The sequence below is a fragment of the Rutilus rutilus genome (assembly GCF_951802725.1).
Source record: "Rutilus rutilus genome assembly, chromosome: 22".
NCBI lineage: Eukaryota > Metazoa > Chordata > Actinopteri > Cypriniformes > Leuciscidae > Rutilus > Rutilus rutilus.
In genome coordinates, this window is record NC_140227.1 from 4,437,675 (window position 1) to 4,457,598 (window position 19,924).

A 19,924-nucleotide genomic window follows, 5' to 3' on the forward strand; every position below is an offset into this window, starting at 1 on the left:
TCGGTTGATGGCGGTAATGCGCCAAACAGCCACTGTGGCAGATCTCAGGTCAGCCGCTGAGCCACACTTATCCCTGTGTGCACGTCATCAGTTCACGTACGCGTGTGTGTGCGGTGCGTTTAAAGAAAACGGTATGAATGTTCTCGAAACGCTGTCAAATATACGTGTGATGCTGTGCGATTATTGTATACACACAATGTTGGATTTTATTGTTCGCTTGTGTTTTGTGAAAAGTAATTATTGTGTACCTGGCATTCGGAGATTTATCCCAACTATCCACGTGTGCAGGGAAATATAATTGTATGAAATTACCTGTATTTATTTGACATTTTTATTTATTTGTTTTCTTAGGTGGGGATGGAAAGTCATTTTCACGTGGTTATTTTCTGTGCATTGATCTCTTTGCACCTAATGTTGGTCCAAGGAGCCAGACAAGACATCAAATGTGGAGGTACTTCCACCTTTTTCAACCTTTGCATGAGCACATGAATATGTTCTTATACATAGACAGTCATTGTGGGTTGATTGAAATAAAACTTGCTCTGTTACATACCTTCATAATTGCATCTTTGAAATGTTTTAAGGATTATTTCTGAAACGCATCATGCTTATCATTCCCCCCCCCAGCATGCAGGGCATTAGTTGATGAAATGGACTGGGCTATATCACAAGTAGATCCCAAGAAAATGATCCAGACTGGATCATTTAGGATTAATCCTGATGGCAGTCAGTCAGTAAGAGAGGTGACATATTTTTGTTTCATAATGACCCTGGCTCTGAGTTGTTGTTTTTTTTACACCAACTTTGAGATTTTCATCTTCATATATTTGTTTTAATGTCCTCAGGTTCCCTTATCTCGCTCTGAGGGTCATCTTCTTGAACTGATGGAAGAGGTTTGTGAGAAGATGAATGATTACGGCGAACATGTTGACCCTGTCACCAATCGAAAGACATATGCGAGACACGCGTCCCGTGACGGCACTGCCATGGACCTTTCAGATGTGGCCTTTGACTCCAGAGTCACCTCCAGTTTAAAGTTTGCTGTAAGCTCCATTCTTTCATTTATTCACGCATTCATTTTTAGGTTAAGACAAGACAAACCTTAAAGGGATAGTTCACCCAAAAATTTAAATTATACCATAATGAACTCACCCTAAAGCCATCCTAGGTGTTTATGACTTTCTTCTTTTAGCCAAACACAATATCTTGGCTCTTCCAAGCTTTAGAATGGCAGTGGTTGGTACCTTAGCCCAAACAAGTGTATCCATCCATCATAAAAGTAATCCATACGACTCTAGGGGGTTATTAAAGGCCTTCTGAAGCTAAGTGTTGCGTTTGTGTAAGAAAAATATCCATATTAATAACTTTATAAACTATAATCACTGGCTTCCAGCAACGGCCGTACACGAGTCGGGTCAGAGGTCACTCTTCCGCCGGAACTAGACTTGCGTACGTTACCGGAAGCCAGTGATTATAGTTTATTAAGTTATTAATATGGATATTTTTATTACAAAAACGCATTGCTTCATTTCAGAAGGCCTTTAATAACCGCTGGAGCCGTATGGATTACTTTTATGATGGATGAATGCGCTTTTTTGGGCTTCAAAATCTTCAAAAACTCTCATTATAAAGCTTAGAAGAGCCAGGATATTTTTTAATAGGCTATAACTCTGATTGTGTTTGGCTGAAAGAAGAAACTCATGTACTGTACATCTGGGGTGGCTTGAGGTTGAGTAAATTATGGGATAGTTCTCATTCTTGGGTGACCTATCCCTTTAAACTACAGGTGAAAACACAAATTATTTTGATATTTAGTGCGAATAGGATGCACTTTTCTGTTGACTGATGCATTTCCTTATCAGTTTTTGAAACATCTCTCATGTGTCTTCACAGTGTGAAACGATCGTTGAGCAGCATGAGGATGAACTTATTGAATTCTTTTCTCACGAGACGGACAATGTTAAAGACAAGCTCTGCAGTAAGAGGACAGGTAAGGCTGTAAATATGGAGACGTGATTCAGTATTCTTTTATTTCAAACCATTATATAAAATTCACATATCTGTCTTAAGCTATTTTATTGCAACATGGTCACATAACTTATCCCCACCCCCCACATGCATCTCTTTTACCTGTTACATCTATTTTCAAGCAAATTTAAAGGGATAGTTCACCCAAAAAATGAAAATTCTGCCAGGAATTTTTACCCTCATGTCGTTCCAAACCCACAAGACTATTGGTCATCTTTTTAATGAAATGTAAGCTATTTCTGACCGTTCACCTAAAACTATAACGTTTCAAAACGTTCATAAAGAGATCATAAAATAAATCCATATGAATCAAGTGGTTTAATCCAAGTCTTCAGAAGAGACTTGATCACTTTATGTGAAGAACAGATTTGGGGTACATTTAGATGATAACGATGTACTATAAATGGAAAGGTTTTTCCTTTTGTGTTTTTGAAAAGTTTCGCGTACAGACGACATCGTTGTCAAAACGATTCCCGTACACACGGATTCGCGAAAACCACTAAAAACGCTGTATTCTGCTGCCAGGCCAGTAGTTGGCGATGTGACTTTGAAACTATTCGTCTTTATAGTTTACACGGAGAAAAACTTGGACTTTGAAACCCGTTTTTTTAATACCTGAACTTAGATATCCTTGATGACATACAGTACATACGCTGCCGACAAATGTGACCTCCAGAGGATACAGAGATTGATCAGCGAACATCAACAAAAGCTCAACCGCACTTGCTTGATGCCTGAGGGTCATTCTCATGTTACGCAGCACGTTTGAGCTTCTGTTCATGTTCGCTGATCAATGTTAATATGTGAATAAGAGCCTAAATTAAATCTGTTCATCATATTGAGTCTCTTCAGAAGACTTGCATTAAAACTGCTCGATTCATAGGGATTTATTATATGATCTTAATGAACGTTTTGGGTGAATAGACTTTCAATGGAGGTGCAGATTTCATTCAAAATATCTTTATTTGGGTTCCAAAGACGAATGGGTTTGGAGTGAAATGAGGGTTAGTAAATAATGACAGAATTTCCATGTTTAGTTAAATTTAATAAAATGTGTACAATATTGTGTAACATATTGAAAAGGACATCTTGATCATCCCGTATCATCAATACATTTTGCATATTGCACTTATGTGATAGTTTTTTGTAACTCTTCCCACAGATCTTTGTGACCACGCTCTGAAGATACCACATGACGAGTTATGAGACGGGCAGCTTTACCAATGTGTTCACCCGATAACCTTCAGTAAACAGACTGATTCTCTTACTTGTTGAGGACACTGAACATGCTGAGATCTACATTATGTGATGTACTTGACCCTATGGGTTAACTGTTGACCTGTTCAACTGTATTAATGGCGTTACCATCAAAACTGTTCATTGTCATTTATTAAATCTGACTTTCTACAGCTAAAATGAGATCTCTTTATGAGTCTCTCCAATGGTATACTTTTATATATTTAACACTATTTGAATGCACTTAGTTTTTAGTTTAGAAGATAATTTGCAGTATATTTATTATAAGCACAGATTGAGGGCTGCTGGAGTGGTGTTTCTTTCTTCAGGTCACGAATCTGAGCAGATTACTAGTTATTAAGTCTTAAACTATTAGGCTGCCATCACTTTATATGGAGAAATATATGCAGTTTACCATCTTTTGTGTTTTTATTTGTTTTCTACCCAAATATAATTTGATTGGTAGTTTCTTCTGTATTTATCAACATTTGTTGTGTTTGTATCCAGTATCCATTCTGCTATATGGATACCACCATGTTATATTTTTTTTTATTTTTTTTATAATTCAGAAATCCATATGGTCACACGTGAATAATTAGAACAATCTTGTTTTTTTAAGCTCACAATTTATTGTTACTCTAGTATGGAGCCATGGTGTTTTAATATTTAGCAGCACAAAGCGGTCTTAATTGTCCTAAACACATTTTCCTAAAGCTTCTGGAGGTTTTAATCACAATGTGTTTTGCAACTCTGGAACTTGAGCTGAATTTTGCTACGTATTTAGGGGTGAAACTTCCAGCATTAAGATGTACGACACAAGAACGACAAAGAAATATACAACTGTACTTACTACTAAATGTGGTCCTACCTCAGGAGGGTGAAAAATTCAAAATGTGTTTTACAATATCTTTTATAGTCATTTATTGGTGAGTGTCAAAATACTAATATCAATAAATCAGATCATTGCAGGAAAAATTGTGCTTGTAAATCAAGGTTTTTTTTTTTTTTTTTTTTTAAGGACAGTGCACATTGATTAACATTTCTGTAAATGTGCCGATATCGGCAAATAGCCTTATTTCCAACTGTAGTCCTTAATCCAGATGTTAAAAGGACCATAAAACATTAACATTTACGAACATAAATACAGAAAAAACTTTACAGACAAAAAGTAAAAAAAGAAAAGATGGGAAAGACCATCTGGCAGCAGGCATCATACATCAAATATATATATATATATATATATATATATATATATATAAAATTTCTGCAGTAAAGTTAAAAAAAATTCTCTTTTTTTCTCACATTTCTGACCGTTCAAAAGCCTAGCCTTTAAACGGCGAGTAAAGATTTGTCTTTAAATTGGCATGAATTGAGGTTCTTTACAGAAAAAAGTTATAATAATTGCCATTTAGTTTAGCCATGTATCTTTTTTTAATCTTTTTCTGAAATTCAACAAAACAGAAATGGTCAAAGTATAGCCTGCAAGTTCTACAATAATCTAAAAGAAAAGTATACAGCCAGAGGTATGCGAATCATAATGTACAGTTATCCATCCACGGTAATGTTGACAAAGTAAGAATAGGCTTTCTTTGTTTAGAAATTCATTAGGTTTTATCTTGTATCTTGAAAATGTGACATCAAGCGAACACACACGAGCCTCCTGGCGTGTAATACCCCTGTTCTACCGTAGATGGCGCTGTAAACCAGCAGCTTCAGGTTACAGCGCAGTTGTTTAACTAGACGAGTGGATCCGCTCACTGGTCGCCGTTCAAAACAAACTTTATTTCATTTATACACGTATTATCAGATTCCTAATGAATAAACTCCGACCTGACTAATCTGAGGAGATGGGAATATTAAACATAGAAGAGCAGGTAAGTGTTTTTCGCTTTAGTTTTCTTCAGAAGCATGGTCAGGACAAGTTTAGTTTGTTCTGTGGCATTGTTTCAGTTGGACTTTTTAATATACTTAACTTACTCTGGTGATATAGACAGCTAGATAAAAACTGACTGTCTCTGTTAAACTAGTTATATCAATCTGTTCTCTTAATAGTGGTCTTTTACGCTGTCGAGTGAAAACCATAGACTGTAAAAAAATAGGTGAAAACCCACATGTCGTCAACAGTATGAAGCCTCTTCTCTGTATTCATAGTTATTCATAGTTCATATTCATACCTTTTTTTTTTTATAATACACAATTTTCTTAAAAATAAGTTGGATTTAAACCAATAATGATGTGCACAGATAAATCATTTATATAAATACTCCAGTATTTCATAAATTATAGGAATTGTCAAATTCATGTTGACTTTAAAAATGACAATAAACCTTACTTTGAATATGAAAAAGATGACGCTAAACCATTTGGACACTAACCCTGTATTCATAATAATTTCCTCTCCAAACTTCACTGATCCTTCTAATCCGTCTCTCTCTCTCTTTCTCTAGTCGCTCCTGGTTCAGGCAGTTTTCAGCCAGAATGCTGAAATGGTGGAATTTTTGTTGGAACAAATGGAAGAAGTGGATGAATTGGTATATGGTTTTGTCTTATGATATTTGAAGAAACATCCTGATTCTGACAAATTACGTTACTCCTTTTACATGTTTGTAAGAATGCATAATTGCACATATCTGATGACTAGAACGCTGAAATATTGAAAGTGAGTGAGCACATTTTTCTTGGTAATAAAACTATTTGTTGTTTCAGGACCAAGAGTGCCGCAGCGCCCTTCATGCTGCAGCGTATGTGGGTGGAGTTCACATCATGGAGATCCTCATCAGTTCAGGTGCTATCAGTCTGCAAATCAGCATATTAAAATGATTTCTGAAGGATCACGTGACACTGAAGACTGGAATAATAATGCTAAAAAATTCAGCTTTGATCACAGGAATAAATTAAACATTACAATATATTCACATAGAAAACTGTTCCCCTGTAAAGTCCCCCTGTAGTAAATAATTGTATCCCTTAAAACTAATCTTTGATCACCAAAATGACATATTTAAATGTTTTTTCTTAAAAAAAAAAAAAAATCTTCATGCCTTAAAATATCTTGAATGTAACTCGACACCCCCGCCTCAGTTAGTATACGCAGTTCTATGAATATGCAAATGAGCCCCGCCTCCACTCACTCACTCAGCTCAGAGATCCAGTCGTTGACGATCACACGTTGATCTGATTGGTTACAAGGTAGTTTGTGACGTCAGAAACACCAGCGGTTTCAAAGCGTGTCTTTGGTTGGTTCACTGCAGTTTTAAGGAGAAAATACTCAGCAATGGTGTTGACTTATGAATTTACACATGGTTTGTCTTAAAGCATATTAAAAACACCACACAGACATATAAACAACATTAAAAGCTGGATTTCTACCTTTGGATTTCTACCTGGACTTTAACATTGTAATAATATTTAAAAATATTACTGTAATTTGAAGGCTTGGTGAGGATAAGATACTTTTTGCCCTTTTACTATTAACTATTAAGTTAATCTTAAACTAAATAGAACATGTTGTCTTTCTGTTTTTGTCTTTGATGGCCTGTGATCTTGTGTTTTAGGTGCTAATGTTAATGCTAAAGACCAGGAGTGGTTGACTCCTCTGCATCGGGCCGCTGCCTCACAGAACGAAGTATGAGAGGACTTTAAAACATAATTTTGCTGTTCATTGTGTTTTCTTTTCTCATGTTGTGCTGTTGTGATGCAGGGCTCTGTTGTGCTTCTGCTGAGGAAGGGAGCAGAAGTGAACACACAGGACAGGTTCTGTCAGACGCCACTACATGTAGCTGCAGCCAACAGAGCCGCGAAGTGTGTGGAGGTTCTGCTTCCCCACATGAGCTGTATGAATGTAGCCGATCGGTTTGGGAGAACGGCTTTACATCACGCCGTCCACAGTGGACATGCAGAGGTATGGCAAGAGCTGACACTGAATCTCGAGGACGATTCACTGAGGATTTTTTATGAAACTCTATGGCTATGTCTACATTAATCAGGATAAGTTTAAAAGTGGTATTTTCATTTCAAAACGCTCTCCGTCCACACTTGCATTTTCCAAAAGTTTCTCGTTCACACTGAAAGTCACCATGAAATCAATTCTTTTTTTTAAATGCAGTATCGCAGTGTTTATTCTAAATTATTTATCTGTGCACATCATTATTTTTTTTTAATTCATGTGCCTCGTAATCTTGAATTAGAATAACTTCCCCTTCCTCTTGAAGCATCTCTTCTTCTCTGATGATGAGGGCGGGGCAACCTGTCACTCACGTGAGATCCACCAATAGCAAACCACAACCATCCAATCAATTCCACACGGACAAAATCAAGCCCCGCCCTACATTTGATGTTGTTACAGAAGCCTTGGATATACAATAGGGAAGAAAAGACTATTGCAACTTCCGTTTCATACCGACTTTAAACATCGAAAAACACTTAAACTAAGGAACATTTTTTACCTTAAAGGAGTCATAATGTAGAAATTTCACTTTTCCACGAGAATCAATGTATGTTATGATTGCATAATGATTGTACACTGGCCGGGAAGCCGATATTTAAAAGTGAAGCGTTTGTTTACCTCAGGGTTTGTAAAATAGGCCACGTGCACGCGCACGAAAAAACGAGATTTTGATTTCTTCCCCCTCTTGACGTCAAGACGGGGGAGGATATACCAAATATGGACACCGCAAACCTATGCCGCGGGAAGCCCGCCCCTCTCCCCCTCAGATTCAGTTTAGTCGACTCGAGAAAGATGGAGAAACCGAGTGTAGCCTACACTTGAGATGCTCTGTGGGTGACTGCCACAAACAACATGCAAATGTGTTTTATCTACCAAAAACGGACGAAACTATCAGGGAACAGTGGAGGAAATTCATTTTTAATGACGCTGTCCCAACAACTCTTTCAAGTGGCGTATCGTTAGGTGTGTGTGCTAAACATTTTACACCGGAATCATTTACAAATTTGGGGCAATATCAGGCGAACTTGGCCTCGAAGCTCCGTTTGGGAAAAGGTGCCATCCCAACCATCAGGGACTTGCCAGAAATTGAAAAGGTAAGACTGTGTTTTTATTGCTCTACTGTGGTTAACAAATAGCAGCTAACGTTAACTGCTAATGCGGCTATTGTATGTAACGTTACCTTCGAGGTAAACACGGGGAATGGACTCTACAAATGCTAGCCACATCTTTCCACTTTGTTTTACACTAGCAGCTACAGTAGTGACTGTACAGGAGTCCATGCTCAGTAGCTAAAACTGTTTAAATGCAAGTATAACATCACGTTGCATGTCTAAAGAAGAAACATATTGAATGTCTAAATAACCACAACGTGAAACAAGGCAAAAACACCACATGATAGTAAAAATCTCAAAACCACTGTAAGCTGATAAAAAAAAAAAAAAAAACTACATCTCCGTTAATGTAATCTACATTAAATAAAAGGTAAATTTATGTGGGAGAAAATAGCAACACACGTTTTTGCTCGAACTGATGTTAATGTATGTCTCAGTCAAAATGATTGTCTTTACCATTCAGAGACATCTTGATGTAGACGTGCATCCAACAACTCTACATCTTCCCTTTCCAGCTCTGGTTCAGAGTCCGGCTCAAACATGTACGGTTGAATCCCATATGTCGCGGCCGGGTCGGGTTCTGACAACTTGCGCCATGTCAGTTTGTAATGATGCTGAAGTTACCTGCGGTGTCAACCCCCCTCCTTCCTGCAACCAATCAACGCGCCCCTCATTTGCATTATTATAATGACCGTCCACGACAGCCAAAACATCGCATCAGATCTCGCGAGACAATAATGCCTTTAGAAATAAGGGTCTGAGGGGCTCTGTGTTGATTTTTTTTTCCACTTTTCTTTTTTAGAAGTGCCTGAAAGACTATAATAGAGCATTGGGTACCAAAGTTAAAACAACATTATGACTCCTTTAAAATAATGTTTCCAAAATCGTATCAGTGGTTCATCAAGTCGTAACAGGGTGAAACGCACTTCTGCATTCGCTTTGCGGCCCTATATCAGCTATAACCACACTATGCAAGTTTGCCAACCCGGGTCGCGTTAATTACAAATTTGACTTGCATAAAGCAAGCGCTACAATAGTCATTATTTAGTTTTTCTTCGTTTCTGATGTTGCAATAAATCATACTTTCATTAAATCATGCAACATACTCTACCCTGTGTGTGGACATCGTTCATTCCAAAGCCGGTGCTAGATAAACAGTGAGCGTGCGTGCAACAGTAGGCTGCGGGCGGTGAAATTATTTACGACAGCAGTAATGGACAATTCCACTTTCAACCTGTAGGGGGGGCCGCAGAGGAAAAGTTCCTTAGTGTTGCTTCAAACGTAATCGGATGATACCGGGAGACCAGACATAATACATTTCTCACTAAAGTTATTCTTTTAGTACGATCACTTTATCAGCAAAATATCTCACCACTTACTGGTGGCCAAAACTGATGTCCAGAGAGGACATTTGTGTTTAATGACCCTACGAGTTTGAGTAAAACATCAAAATATGAGGACATTTTTTTTTTTTTGTTACATATTTTAAATTTGAGGGAAGAACATAGTAGTAGCCTTTATTGTCACTTAGTCACAAGTACCAGCGAAATTAGCCATCAACCTGTCCATAGGTTGGATAACACTAAACTTGGTTGAAGTATTTATCTGACAAAATTGTTTGGCAAAAACTACAGTTACCAAAAACTGCATAGAAAAAAAACAAAAAGCTCTCAAGAAAAAACATACAGTACATTGACTATAATTGACATAATCAGTTATTACTATTTTGTTGCTTCTCTTTTGTTTTTTGCATTATTCATAATTTCTTCGTATGACAGCCTGGCCAGAAATGATTTGACGTTTCATTGCATTATTATCACAAATAAAACAACTGACACAAGCACAACTACGCAATATGCTTACAAAATCTTTAGCAAATTTTTAATAATATTTGAATAAAGGGTGACGATATCAATTTTCCTAGGCCGGACATTACTTTTGGCCACCACTGTACTGTAAAAAACACAGTACTGTGAGAAACATTTCTGTAATCTTTGCAGGAATGTATCAAAAAGATTGTAGAAAGTAACATTTAGCAACACTGAATGTTAATAAGCAGGCTCAACAATGCCAAAATAGCACAATTTGCATTATCATTTTCGAATACCACCATCCACACTACAATGCAAATCCACTTTAGAGAGCGTCTTCATAAAAAGATCAGCACAAAAACAGCGTCTCACTGTGGACAGAAGGCGTATTTCACATATATCCATATTCATGCAGATGTAGCCGTCTATATCTCTTAAAGTCCCCCTGTGGTGGAAATCAAGCTTTTAATGTTGTTTATATGTCTGTGTGGTGTTTTTAATATGCTTTAAAGGGCACCTATTATGACTCTTTTCACAAGATGTAAAATAAGTCTCTGATGTCCTCAGAGTATGTATGTGAAGTTTTAGCTCAAAATACCCAACAGATAATTTTTCACAGCATGTTTAAATTGTCATTTTTTGGGGCTCAGAAAAACACGCTGTTTTAGTGTGTATCCCTTTAAATGCGAATGAACTGCTGCTGCTGACACAGGGGGCGGAGCCTCATGAGCTCGCGCTCAGAGCCAGGACAATCTCATCTGAAAATATCAGAACAGAAACTCTCAGTTGCGGTGTTCATTTCGACTCGGAGTCGGCCAATAATGCCCACAGAGCCAGAGAATATATATGCTGTATGGAGATAGAACAGGTATAGTTTAGTTTAATTATGGTTATAACTTATTTGTCATCTGCTTTTATCCACTATTAATACAAGCCTGCTGTAGCAGACCCTGTCCGAATGATGACCTAAATATACTGATGTACTGAAATATACTGAGTTCAGTGAAGTTTATTGTACATCACACAAAAGATGAAGCGTTAGTTTTACTCCAGAGAATCACAGTAAGAGCTGAATAAACAGTATAAGAAGTGCGCATTAAAGTCTTATCCATAAACTCTCTCTCTCTCCCTTTCATTATCAACAACATACACAGCGAAGTACACACAACACTCGTTACAACTAACAGTAAACAAATATATACACACCTTTTCATTGGGTGCTTAATAAACTGGTAAACCTTATATCCATAAAATGACTCTGAGCTGTCATAAAGTGCGCACTCTCACTTTCATTTCTGCTGTGGTCAGTAACGTTAGGCCTGTCGCTCCGGAGACCGTAAGCTGGATCACGAACAGTTGTACTGATCCATCCTCGAGTAACAACGAGAGTAAATGAAGACTGCTATGTTCATTCTTACATCCAACAACAAAACACCTCGATCGCTTAGGAGAACATTCTTGTCTACAGCTGTTCAAGCGTCGAAACGATGGCAGACTCTTTGTCCAGCTCACTCACGGTGGGTCTATGCTCAAACTGTAGTGTCAATCAATAGTCGTGGGAGGGGCCTGTGCAAAGTGACGTCACATTGCCCCGAATCTGAGAACAGCTCGTTCTGAGACGGTGCTTATGATTTATGGGGATTTAAAAAAAAGCACTGGGTGGATTTTTATCATTATAGGGTGGTTGTGTACACACACTGCCAACACACATTTATGTTCAAACACCATGTAAAAGTGAATTTTGCATAATAGGTGCCCTTTAAAGGAACACGCCGACTTTTTGGGACTTGAGCTTATTCACCGTATCCCCCAGAGTTAGATAAGTCCATACATACCCTTCTCATCTCTGTGCGTGCCGTAACTCTGTCTGACGCACCCACCGCTAGCCTAGCTTAGCACAATGACTGGAGGTAAACGGCTCCAGCTAGCATACTGCTCCCTATAAATGACAAAATAATGCCAACATTTTCCTATTTACATGTTGTGATTTGTATTGTCACAGCGTGTACAAATAACAAGGTCACATGAGACACAGCCATCTTCTAACCGTATACATACTGGGAACTATATTCTCAGAAGGCGAAGCACTGCTACTTCTGCGGAGTGATTTACTCCAACTCTGAGTGAACTCTCTGCTCCTCACCACGGGGTAAGTCCAAGGAGGCTTCGATGTCGTTCCGGCATTTTGAAAAACTATAATAGCAGAGAGGGACAGAAAGCACTAGCCTACATCAACGCGTTACCACAACGCGTTTTCGTTCAGAGCCAGCGTCACGTGACTGAAACCAGCTGAAGCGGACAAGGAGATCAGTGAGAGGCACTTGTCACTGTCCCGTTAAATCTGAAAGGCAGGCCCTGCACGGTACTTCATAATGCAGGATCATACTTATGCCGAGCCACAGGAGAAGGAATCCTCGTCGCCAAAAAAGCGAAACGTGACCGGCGAAACCTCATCACCCGAAAGAAAACTTGATGAAGTGCTATTGAAAGACATGTTGTCATAGCTTCATGGTACATAACGGCTACCGTAGTTGCAACACGCATTTGAAAAAGCGAGGCGCTAGAGAGCACTATTCGTTTGAATGCAAAATACAATTTCACCGCTAGATGGGAGAAATCAAAAACATGGTTTGAAATCGGTGGTGTTTCTGACGTCACAAACTAGTACCTCGTAACCAATCAGATCAACGTGTGATCGTCAACGAGTGGATCTCTGAGCTGAGTGAGTGAGTGGAGGCGGGGCTCATTTGTATATTCATAGGAGGCAAGGGTGTACAGTTACATTCAAGCTATTTTAAGGCATGACGAATTTTTTCAAGGAAAAAACTTTTAAATATGGATTTTTGGTGATCAAAGATGAGTTTTAAGGGATACAATTATTGACTACAGGGGAACTTTAAACATTACTGATGAGGTTTGGATGTTATGTAACACTTTTCTTAAAAACTAATCAATAATGTCCTTAGACAGTGGCCATGCTTCTAAACAAAGGGGCCAACCTGAGTGCCAGAGACATAAAGGACAGGCAGCCCATCCATCTGGCAGCTCATCAAGGTATCTGGTCCTCTGAAGAAGCATGTGTATTAATATAGTGCTCAGAATAGTGTGTTATCTTACAGAGACTGATTGTATCTGCCGATCAGGGCATCTGGATGTGGTGGAGCTCTTAGTAGCGCGCAGTGCTGATGTGTCCTGCAGGGATAAGCAGGGATTTACACCTCTACATGCAGCGGCTCTTAGTGGACACACTGAAGTGGTCAAACACCTCCTGAAACATGGAGCACAGGTGAGGAATCATATCTAGACATTAGTGGGCATTTCTACATGTGACACCTACTAGTTTTGTCTGAAGGCATTTTGAACTTCTACTCGTACTTTAGAACAATTGCTATATTTTCTCTTTAAAATTACATTCATATTTTCAATGCTTTTAACTTCCATACAGTGTAGTATTTCAGATTGATTTGAAGGGAGTGGAACATGTTAGGTTATGATATTATTGGTTAATAATGTTTTCTGCCCATGTAGTTTTAAAGGGCCCCTATCATGCTTTTTGTGATGTTACCTTTCATGAGGTGTTTAATATACTGTAGCTGTTTATGGCCTGCAAAGTTTCAAATATCAAAGTGCAGATATATTGAGTTTTTATCTCCTAAAAGAAAGAAGTGAAGTCGTCAGTATTTCCAGTCTCACTTCCTGCTGAATCTGCGTAGGTTTGTAACAGATTTGCATAATGTCATTGGCTGCCATGAACAACATCTACTTTGAGCCTCAAACACTGTAGTTGTATGTGAGACTGGAAGAGTTTGGTTCGTGTTGTTCATGTGGAGAAGACGCTGTTTTCTGCTGACAAAGCAAATCCACTTTGATGAGATTGATACGGTAAAACCGACGCCATCGTTACTGTTCGTATCACTGAGTATCAAGAGCTGAGGAAGATCCGGAGCTGAAATTCAGATATGCTAATAAGTGTTTGTTTTCTGACACGGTCGACCAATCACAACAGACTGGGTCATCTGACCAATCAGAGCAGAGCAGCTCTCAGAAAGGCGGGGTTTAGAGAGACTGAATCCTTGATCGAACCGTTTGATGCTGCAGTGAATATTATGAGAAAATTAAATAGTTTTTGATCTTGGATGCATGTAAACCTGTTGTAGGAGACGCCAAAACAAAACCAGGAATCTTTAAAGAAGCATAATAGAGGCATTTTAATTGCATCACTGGAGGAAGTTGTTTCAAAATGGCAGAGAAGGTTATTCTGTTGGGGTTAAATATTATTCAAGGTGTCATATCATGAGAAATCAAAATTTAATTACAGGAATAGTTAACCAATTAAAAATAAATATTGTGTCGTTATTTACTTACTCTAATCTTGTTCCAAACCCGTAAGTCTTTTTTTCCCACTAAACTGCAAAAGAAGATATTTTAAAGAATTAAAAAACAAAAACTTACTAAAGAAGAAAGAAATCCATACAGGTTTGTAATTACATGACTGCGTGTGAGTAAGTGATTTCATTATTATCATTCTTTTTTACAGTAAGCTGCAAAAATGGTTCTGACAACATAATGTGCACTTATGAATTGTGCGCTAGATAAACTAATTAGAATAAAATTTGATTTTAGTTTTCTCTCTCATTTGGTGTGTTAGATTGATGAAGCAGATGGTTCTGGTAACAGTGCTCTCCACATGGTGTGTTATGCTGGGGAAGAGGTTATAGCAAGTCAGCTGGTTAACTGTGGTGCCAATGTTAACCATTCGAACACCCGAGGCTGCACGGCGCTTCATCTGTCTGCCGTCTCCAGCGACGGAGCCCTGTGTCTGGAGCTGCTGGTCAATAACGGGGCGGACGTTAACATCACGGTCAGGACACATGAACCCAAAAACGGCAGATGGATGTTACAGTTTTTTTTTTCTTTTTTTTCTGATCTTTCTTGTTTTGATTTCAGAATAAAGATGGGAAGAGTCCTTTGCATATGGCCGCCGCTCAGGGACACTTCACTCGTTCCCAGATACTCATTCAGAATGGTAAAGCCAAGCTCAAACCATAAACTTTAAGACTGTAAAGTCAGCATGAAGTTGCGAATCAGTCTTTTCTTCCCTAATGTGACGTACTGTATATTCGAGTGAAACGCTTCTGTAACAAGAACAAATGTAGGGCGGGGCTTGATTTTTGTCTGTGAGGAATTGATTGGATGGGTGTGGTTTGCTATTGGCTGATCTCATGTGAGTGACAGGTTGCCCCGCCCTCGTCATCAGAGAAGAAGAGATGCTGCAAGAGGGAGGGGAAGTTATTCTGATTCAAGATTACGAGGCACATTAATAAAAAAAAAAATGATGTTCACAGATAAATCATTTATCATAAATACTGCAATATTCCATAAAAAATAGGAATTTTGATTGGTGAATTTTAAGGTAAATATTGTTACATTTAAATCGTTCTGATACAGTGTTGGCTTTTTGTATATATTTTCTTCTGTCTGGAAACTCAAAACAAAGCAAATGCTGAGGAACTAATTGCACCAAAAAACACAGCATATGCTGGCTAACAAGGTTATAGTTATGTACATAATAATAGTCACAAAGAAAGCAAATTTTGTCAACACATACTCTGGTGCTTTTTGGTCCATGTCTGTTTGCTTTTAGACCATTTATATGCTAGGACAGATCAGCAGAGATGCATTTACAATTCACAGTCATTCTCTTCTTGGAAAACAGACCAGACATGTTGATCATGTGTCTTGCTTTCAGGGGAATATCAAAAAATGTGTCCAAAATGGGAATGTCCCTTGCCCTTATACCACCTGCCTGCCAAAGTTTGCGCTGCTGAAAAGCAACAGAAAAACGACCATCATGCTTTCTGGCCTGTGGTTTATTTGTGACAAACTTAACAATGGTCTTTGTAGGATGTAGAATGATCAATCTTGTAATATAATTCTTGTTTTTCTGTTGTAGGTGCTGAGGTGGAGTGTGTTGATAAATGTGGTAATACTCCTCTTCACGCTGCTGCTAAACATGGTCACGAGTTGCTCATCGGTTTACTCTTGAATAACGGTGCAGATGTGGCCAGGTGTGTCTTCACACACCATTATAAACACACAGACTACTCGAGTAGAACAGACACTTTAGAGTTCGTATCTCCCCGCCTGGGAATAACCAAACGCAGCTGGTGCGGTTGACAACTCAAAGACAGACCAAAATTTGATACATCACGGCTGGAGTATATTTAAAACGTACCATTTTACAACATTCATTATCCGAGTGTTTTTCATAAAGGGGGTGGAGGGATTACGGTACAAGTCAATATATTAAAATTGCTGGTATTTCTAATGCCTAATTGCCAACAACAGTATACGCCAACACCAGTGACTAAAATATGTCCCATGATTTCTTTAAATCAATGTCAAATCAACGTGAATTCCATTTAGCTGGCATGTATGTGTTGTGGATTCAAAAAGTTAACGGTTAGGTCAGTATTTTATTCAGTACTGTAAAATGTAAACGTTTCTATAGAATTACTTGGAATGAATTTAAAGGGGGTCATATAATGGCATTTTTGTACAAGTTATTATGATTCTTTAGGGTCTAAATGAAAAGTTTGTAATATACTTTAATTAAAAATTCTCATTAGTATTGTAAGAAAACACTAATTTTACCTGGTCAAAAACAGCTCTGTTTTCAGCACGCCGTTTAAGTGCATGTTTCTTTAAATGATAATGAGCTTTGCTCACCCCGCCCCTCTCTTCTGTGCGTACACCGTTTGTAATAATAACACAATAACCATAACGCGTTGTTCATTATAAACTTGGGATTATTAATTATATTGAGAACGTTGTACATAGAAAACATGCCGTAATGTACCCTGAGTGTAAACAGCCGCATTCATCGTGAAGCGTGCAGCAAGCGATTTGCAAAGATTAATATTAAGGTTAATAAAACGTTACACTCACTTCTTCTTGAGGTGCAGCAGGAACACGAATAGTTGGTACCGATCCTTTTTTCAGGAGCAGCTTCTTAGCAAAACCAGCTTTATACTGACTCTCCTTTATAAAGCAGTCTGGTGAGAAATGATTCGCGCAAACATGAAAGCATTGCTGTTGATCGTGGGGAATATTCCCTTCGAAAACCAAACTCAGCCACTGCGTCTTCAGCGGTTCGGATTTAGGAACATCAAAATGACTGTGTTCCTTATTACACCCAAGAACAGAACACCACAATCACTTAGCCGCCATTCTGCTCCAGCGTATCAACAATGACCACGCGGACTATGATGACAGCTCGCTCAGGGCGGGTCTGTGTTGAAACGCTGCTGTCAATCAACAATCGTGGGAGGGGCGTCCGACAGTGTGACGTCACACAGTCAGACGGCTAGATTTGAGACGGGGAAAAACATATAAGGAGATAAAAAAAAAAAAACACTGGATGGATTTTTATCATTATATGATGGTTGTGTACAGGCACTGCCAACACACATTTCAGTACAATCAACTTGTAAAAGTGCATGGACCATTTTATGACCCCTTTAAAGTAATTATTGGCTACTGTAAAGTCAAGTCACCTTTATTTCGATAGCGCTTTGCACAGTACAGATTGTTTTAAAGCAGCTTCACCGTGATCAACAATGAGAGTAAAGCAGTCATTGTACACGTCAGTGTTGATTCAGTTCCTTTGTAAAGATCATCAATGATTAAATTAGTTAAATTCGGCTATAAAGCAGCACTGCAGACAACAGTGATGTCATCGTCCAGCTCAGTTCAGTTCTCATCCAATAGTGTCAGTGCAGTCAAATCAATAATATTGTTGACTATTAAGTGTCCCCAACTAAGCTAGAGCACAAATGTGATGGTTGGAATCATGTCTTATCTTCAGGTTATCGTGAGAATATGTTTAAAAAGTATTTAAATGCTCGTCTAATAACATTTACAATAACTGTACAGGCGAGGCATTGATGGGATGACTCCATTGCACTTGGCGGTGTTTTACGGATTTTCAGACTGTTGTCGAAAGTTACTCTCCTCAGGTAAAAGTCATACGCAAACACAGTGTCTAGTAGGGGACATTTACATTATTAATTTAGCAGATGCTTGAATCCAAAATTATGTAAATGCATAATCATTATCCCATTGCTTTCATATTAAACCAGATGTATGTCAACTGTCTAGTATTGAATGTTTGTCTAACAAACAGGGTTTGACATAAACACACTGGACAGCCTGGGAAGGACATGTTTGCATATTGCTGCTTCAGGCGGGTACGCTATACGGTTACCATTTATGTGTTTTTCATAGTGTGTATGTCGTAATTTTTAATATAGTATTTTGGTATTCACCCCTTTTTCAATTTGTTCACTGACAGAAATGTTGAATGTCTTAAATTGCTGTTGAACAGTGGTGCTGATTTGAGTAAAAAGGACAACTTAGGAAGGTAAAATCTTTATTTGTAAATAATAATAATAATTCTATTATACATTCACATTGTGAATCTTGTGTACATATTAGGCGACCTTGAGTGTCCAGAAAGGCGCCAAATAAATAAAATGTAGTATTATTATTATATTCACAAGTATGCAACCACTAGTGAAAATGCTTCTGTTAATTATACCATTACAAATTATATTTTTGTAATGGCTACATGCACTAAAATTGGCATGTTCAAAACCTGTTGATTGGCATTATCCCAGCATGGTTTAAGTATATTTTAGAGTGATTATGTACTTGAATACAAACCAGGGAATATGATCTTTTTAAAATGGTCAATGTCATAAATTAGAAAGATTGCAGATTTTCTCATTTAATTATTTGCAGGTCTCCATTGCACTACACATCAGTGAATGGCTCGTATCTGTGCACAGTGGCTCTGGTGAAAGCTGGAGCTGATGTTAATGAACTGGATGTGAATGGATGCAGTCCTCTGCACTACGCAGCTGCTGCCCAAACCTTACACAGGTTTAACTCTTATAACACCCCTGACCCTTGCATTTTTTCACTTTTTGTTATGTTGCCTTGCAGTCTTATGCTAAAATGCTTAAATTTTTGTCACATTAATCTACACTCCATACTGTCACCATTATGTTTAGTTATCACTTTACAGGGTAACTCTCGCCAAAATGCAACCTAGGCTCTTTTTGTTAATCTACCCGAGGCAAACTTTCGTTTAAAAGCATAATTAAAATGGAAACGCCACTTTTAAGTTTGACCGTATTTTCGTTTTCGGTCAAATTGCCTTTTGAATGGGAGTGAATGGGGCACTTCTATGATAGCATCAAAAACTAAATTTTTAAAACACTAAGAAGGCTCGACACAACATGAAACTTTGCTGGAAGTATCACCAGGGGCTCTACTGATCAAGGTCAATATTGATTTTCACTAACGAGAAAACAACAAATTATCCATGAATTTATATGGAACTAATAAGCTCTGATCTAATTACTCTCCTCCCTGTTACGTTGCATTCGGAGATCGACTATTTTTGACTGTCAAAATGCCGGCGGACGGAAACACAGTGAGTTTTTTCAAAATCTTTCTTTTTAGTAAACTCTGTGTACACAAACAATGTTGTCAATGCTGGAGTTCATGTGTAGAGCTCCTGGTGATACTTCCAGCACAGTTTCATGTTGTGTCGAGCCGCATTAGTGTTTTAAAAATAGTCATTTCTGATGCTATCATAGTCGTGCCCCAAGCACTCCCATTCAAAAGGCACTTTAACCTAAAACGAAAATACGGTCAAACTTAAAAGTGGCGTTTCCATTCTAATTATGCTTTTAAACGAAAGTTTGCCTCGGGTAGATTAACAA

At 38.2% G+C, this 19,924-nt stretch overlaps 2 protein-coding genes across 4 annotated transcripts in view; both read left to right on the forward strand.

Annotated features, from left to right (window-relative positions):
* cnpy2 (canopy FGF signaling regulator 2) lies at positions 1 to 4,071 on the forward strand. The gene is made up of 6 exons (XM_084394865.1): positions 1 to 131; positions 352 to 451; positions 628 to 743; positions 846 to 1,043; positions 1,894 to 1,990; positions 3,191 to 4,071. Exons 2-6 carry the CDS (start codon positions 358 to 360, stop codon positions 3,232 to 3,234), a joined length of 549 nt encoding a protein of 182 aa, XP_084250991.1. The 5' UTR covers positions 1 to 131; positions 352 to 357; the 3' UTR covers positions 3,235 to 4,071.
* An 888-nt stretch (positions 4,072 to 4,959) lies between these two features.
* Positions 4,960 to 19,924, forward strand: part of ankrd52b (ankyrin repeat domain 52b) — a 30,063-nt gene continuing 15,098 nt past the window's right edge. For 2 of the 3 annotated variants that reach the window (XM_084394845.1, XM_084394847.1), the window contains exons 1-14: positions 4,970 to 5,138; positions 5,712 to 5,795; positions 5,971 to 6,049; positions 6,819 to 6,889; positions 6,965 to 7,165; positions 13,100 to 13,187; positions 13,277 to 13,419; positions 14,782 to 14,994; positions 15,081 to 15,159; positions 16,087 to 16,201; positions 18,069 to 18,151; positions 18,319 to 18,382; positions 18,487 to 18,555; positions 18,936 to 19,076. In XM_084394845.1, the coding sequence (XP_084250971.1) occupies positions 5,112 to 5,138; positions 5,712 to 5,795; positions 5,971 to 6,049; positions 6,819 to 6,889; positions 6,965 to 7,165; positions 13,100 to 13,187; positions 13,277 to 13,419; positions 14,782 to 14,994; positions 15,081 to 15,159; positions 16,087 to 16,201; positions 18,069 to 18,151; positions 18,319 to 18,382; positions 18,487 to 18,555; positions 18,936 to 19,076 (1,457 nt within the window). In that variant the 5' untranslated portion in view covers positions 4,970 to 5,111. Of the gene's footprint in view, positions 5,139 to 5,711; positions 5,796 to 5,970; positions 6,050 to 6,818; positions 6,890 to 6,964; positions 7,166 to 13,099; positions 13,188 to 13,276; positions 13,420 to 14,781; positions 14,995 to 15,080; positions 15,160 to 16,086; positions 16,202 to 18,068; positions 18,152 to 18,318; positions 18,383 to 18,486; positions 18,556 to 18,935; positions 19,077 to 19,924 lie in introns of all 3 variants that reach the window. The other variant, XM_084394846.1, reaches the window with a different exon arrangement.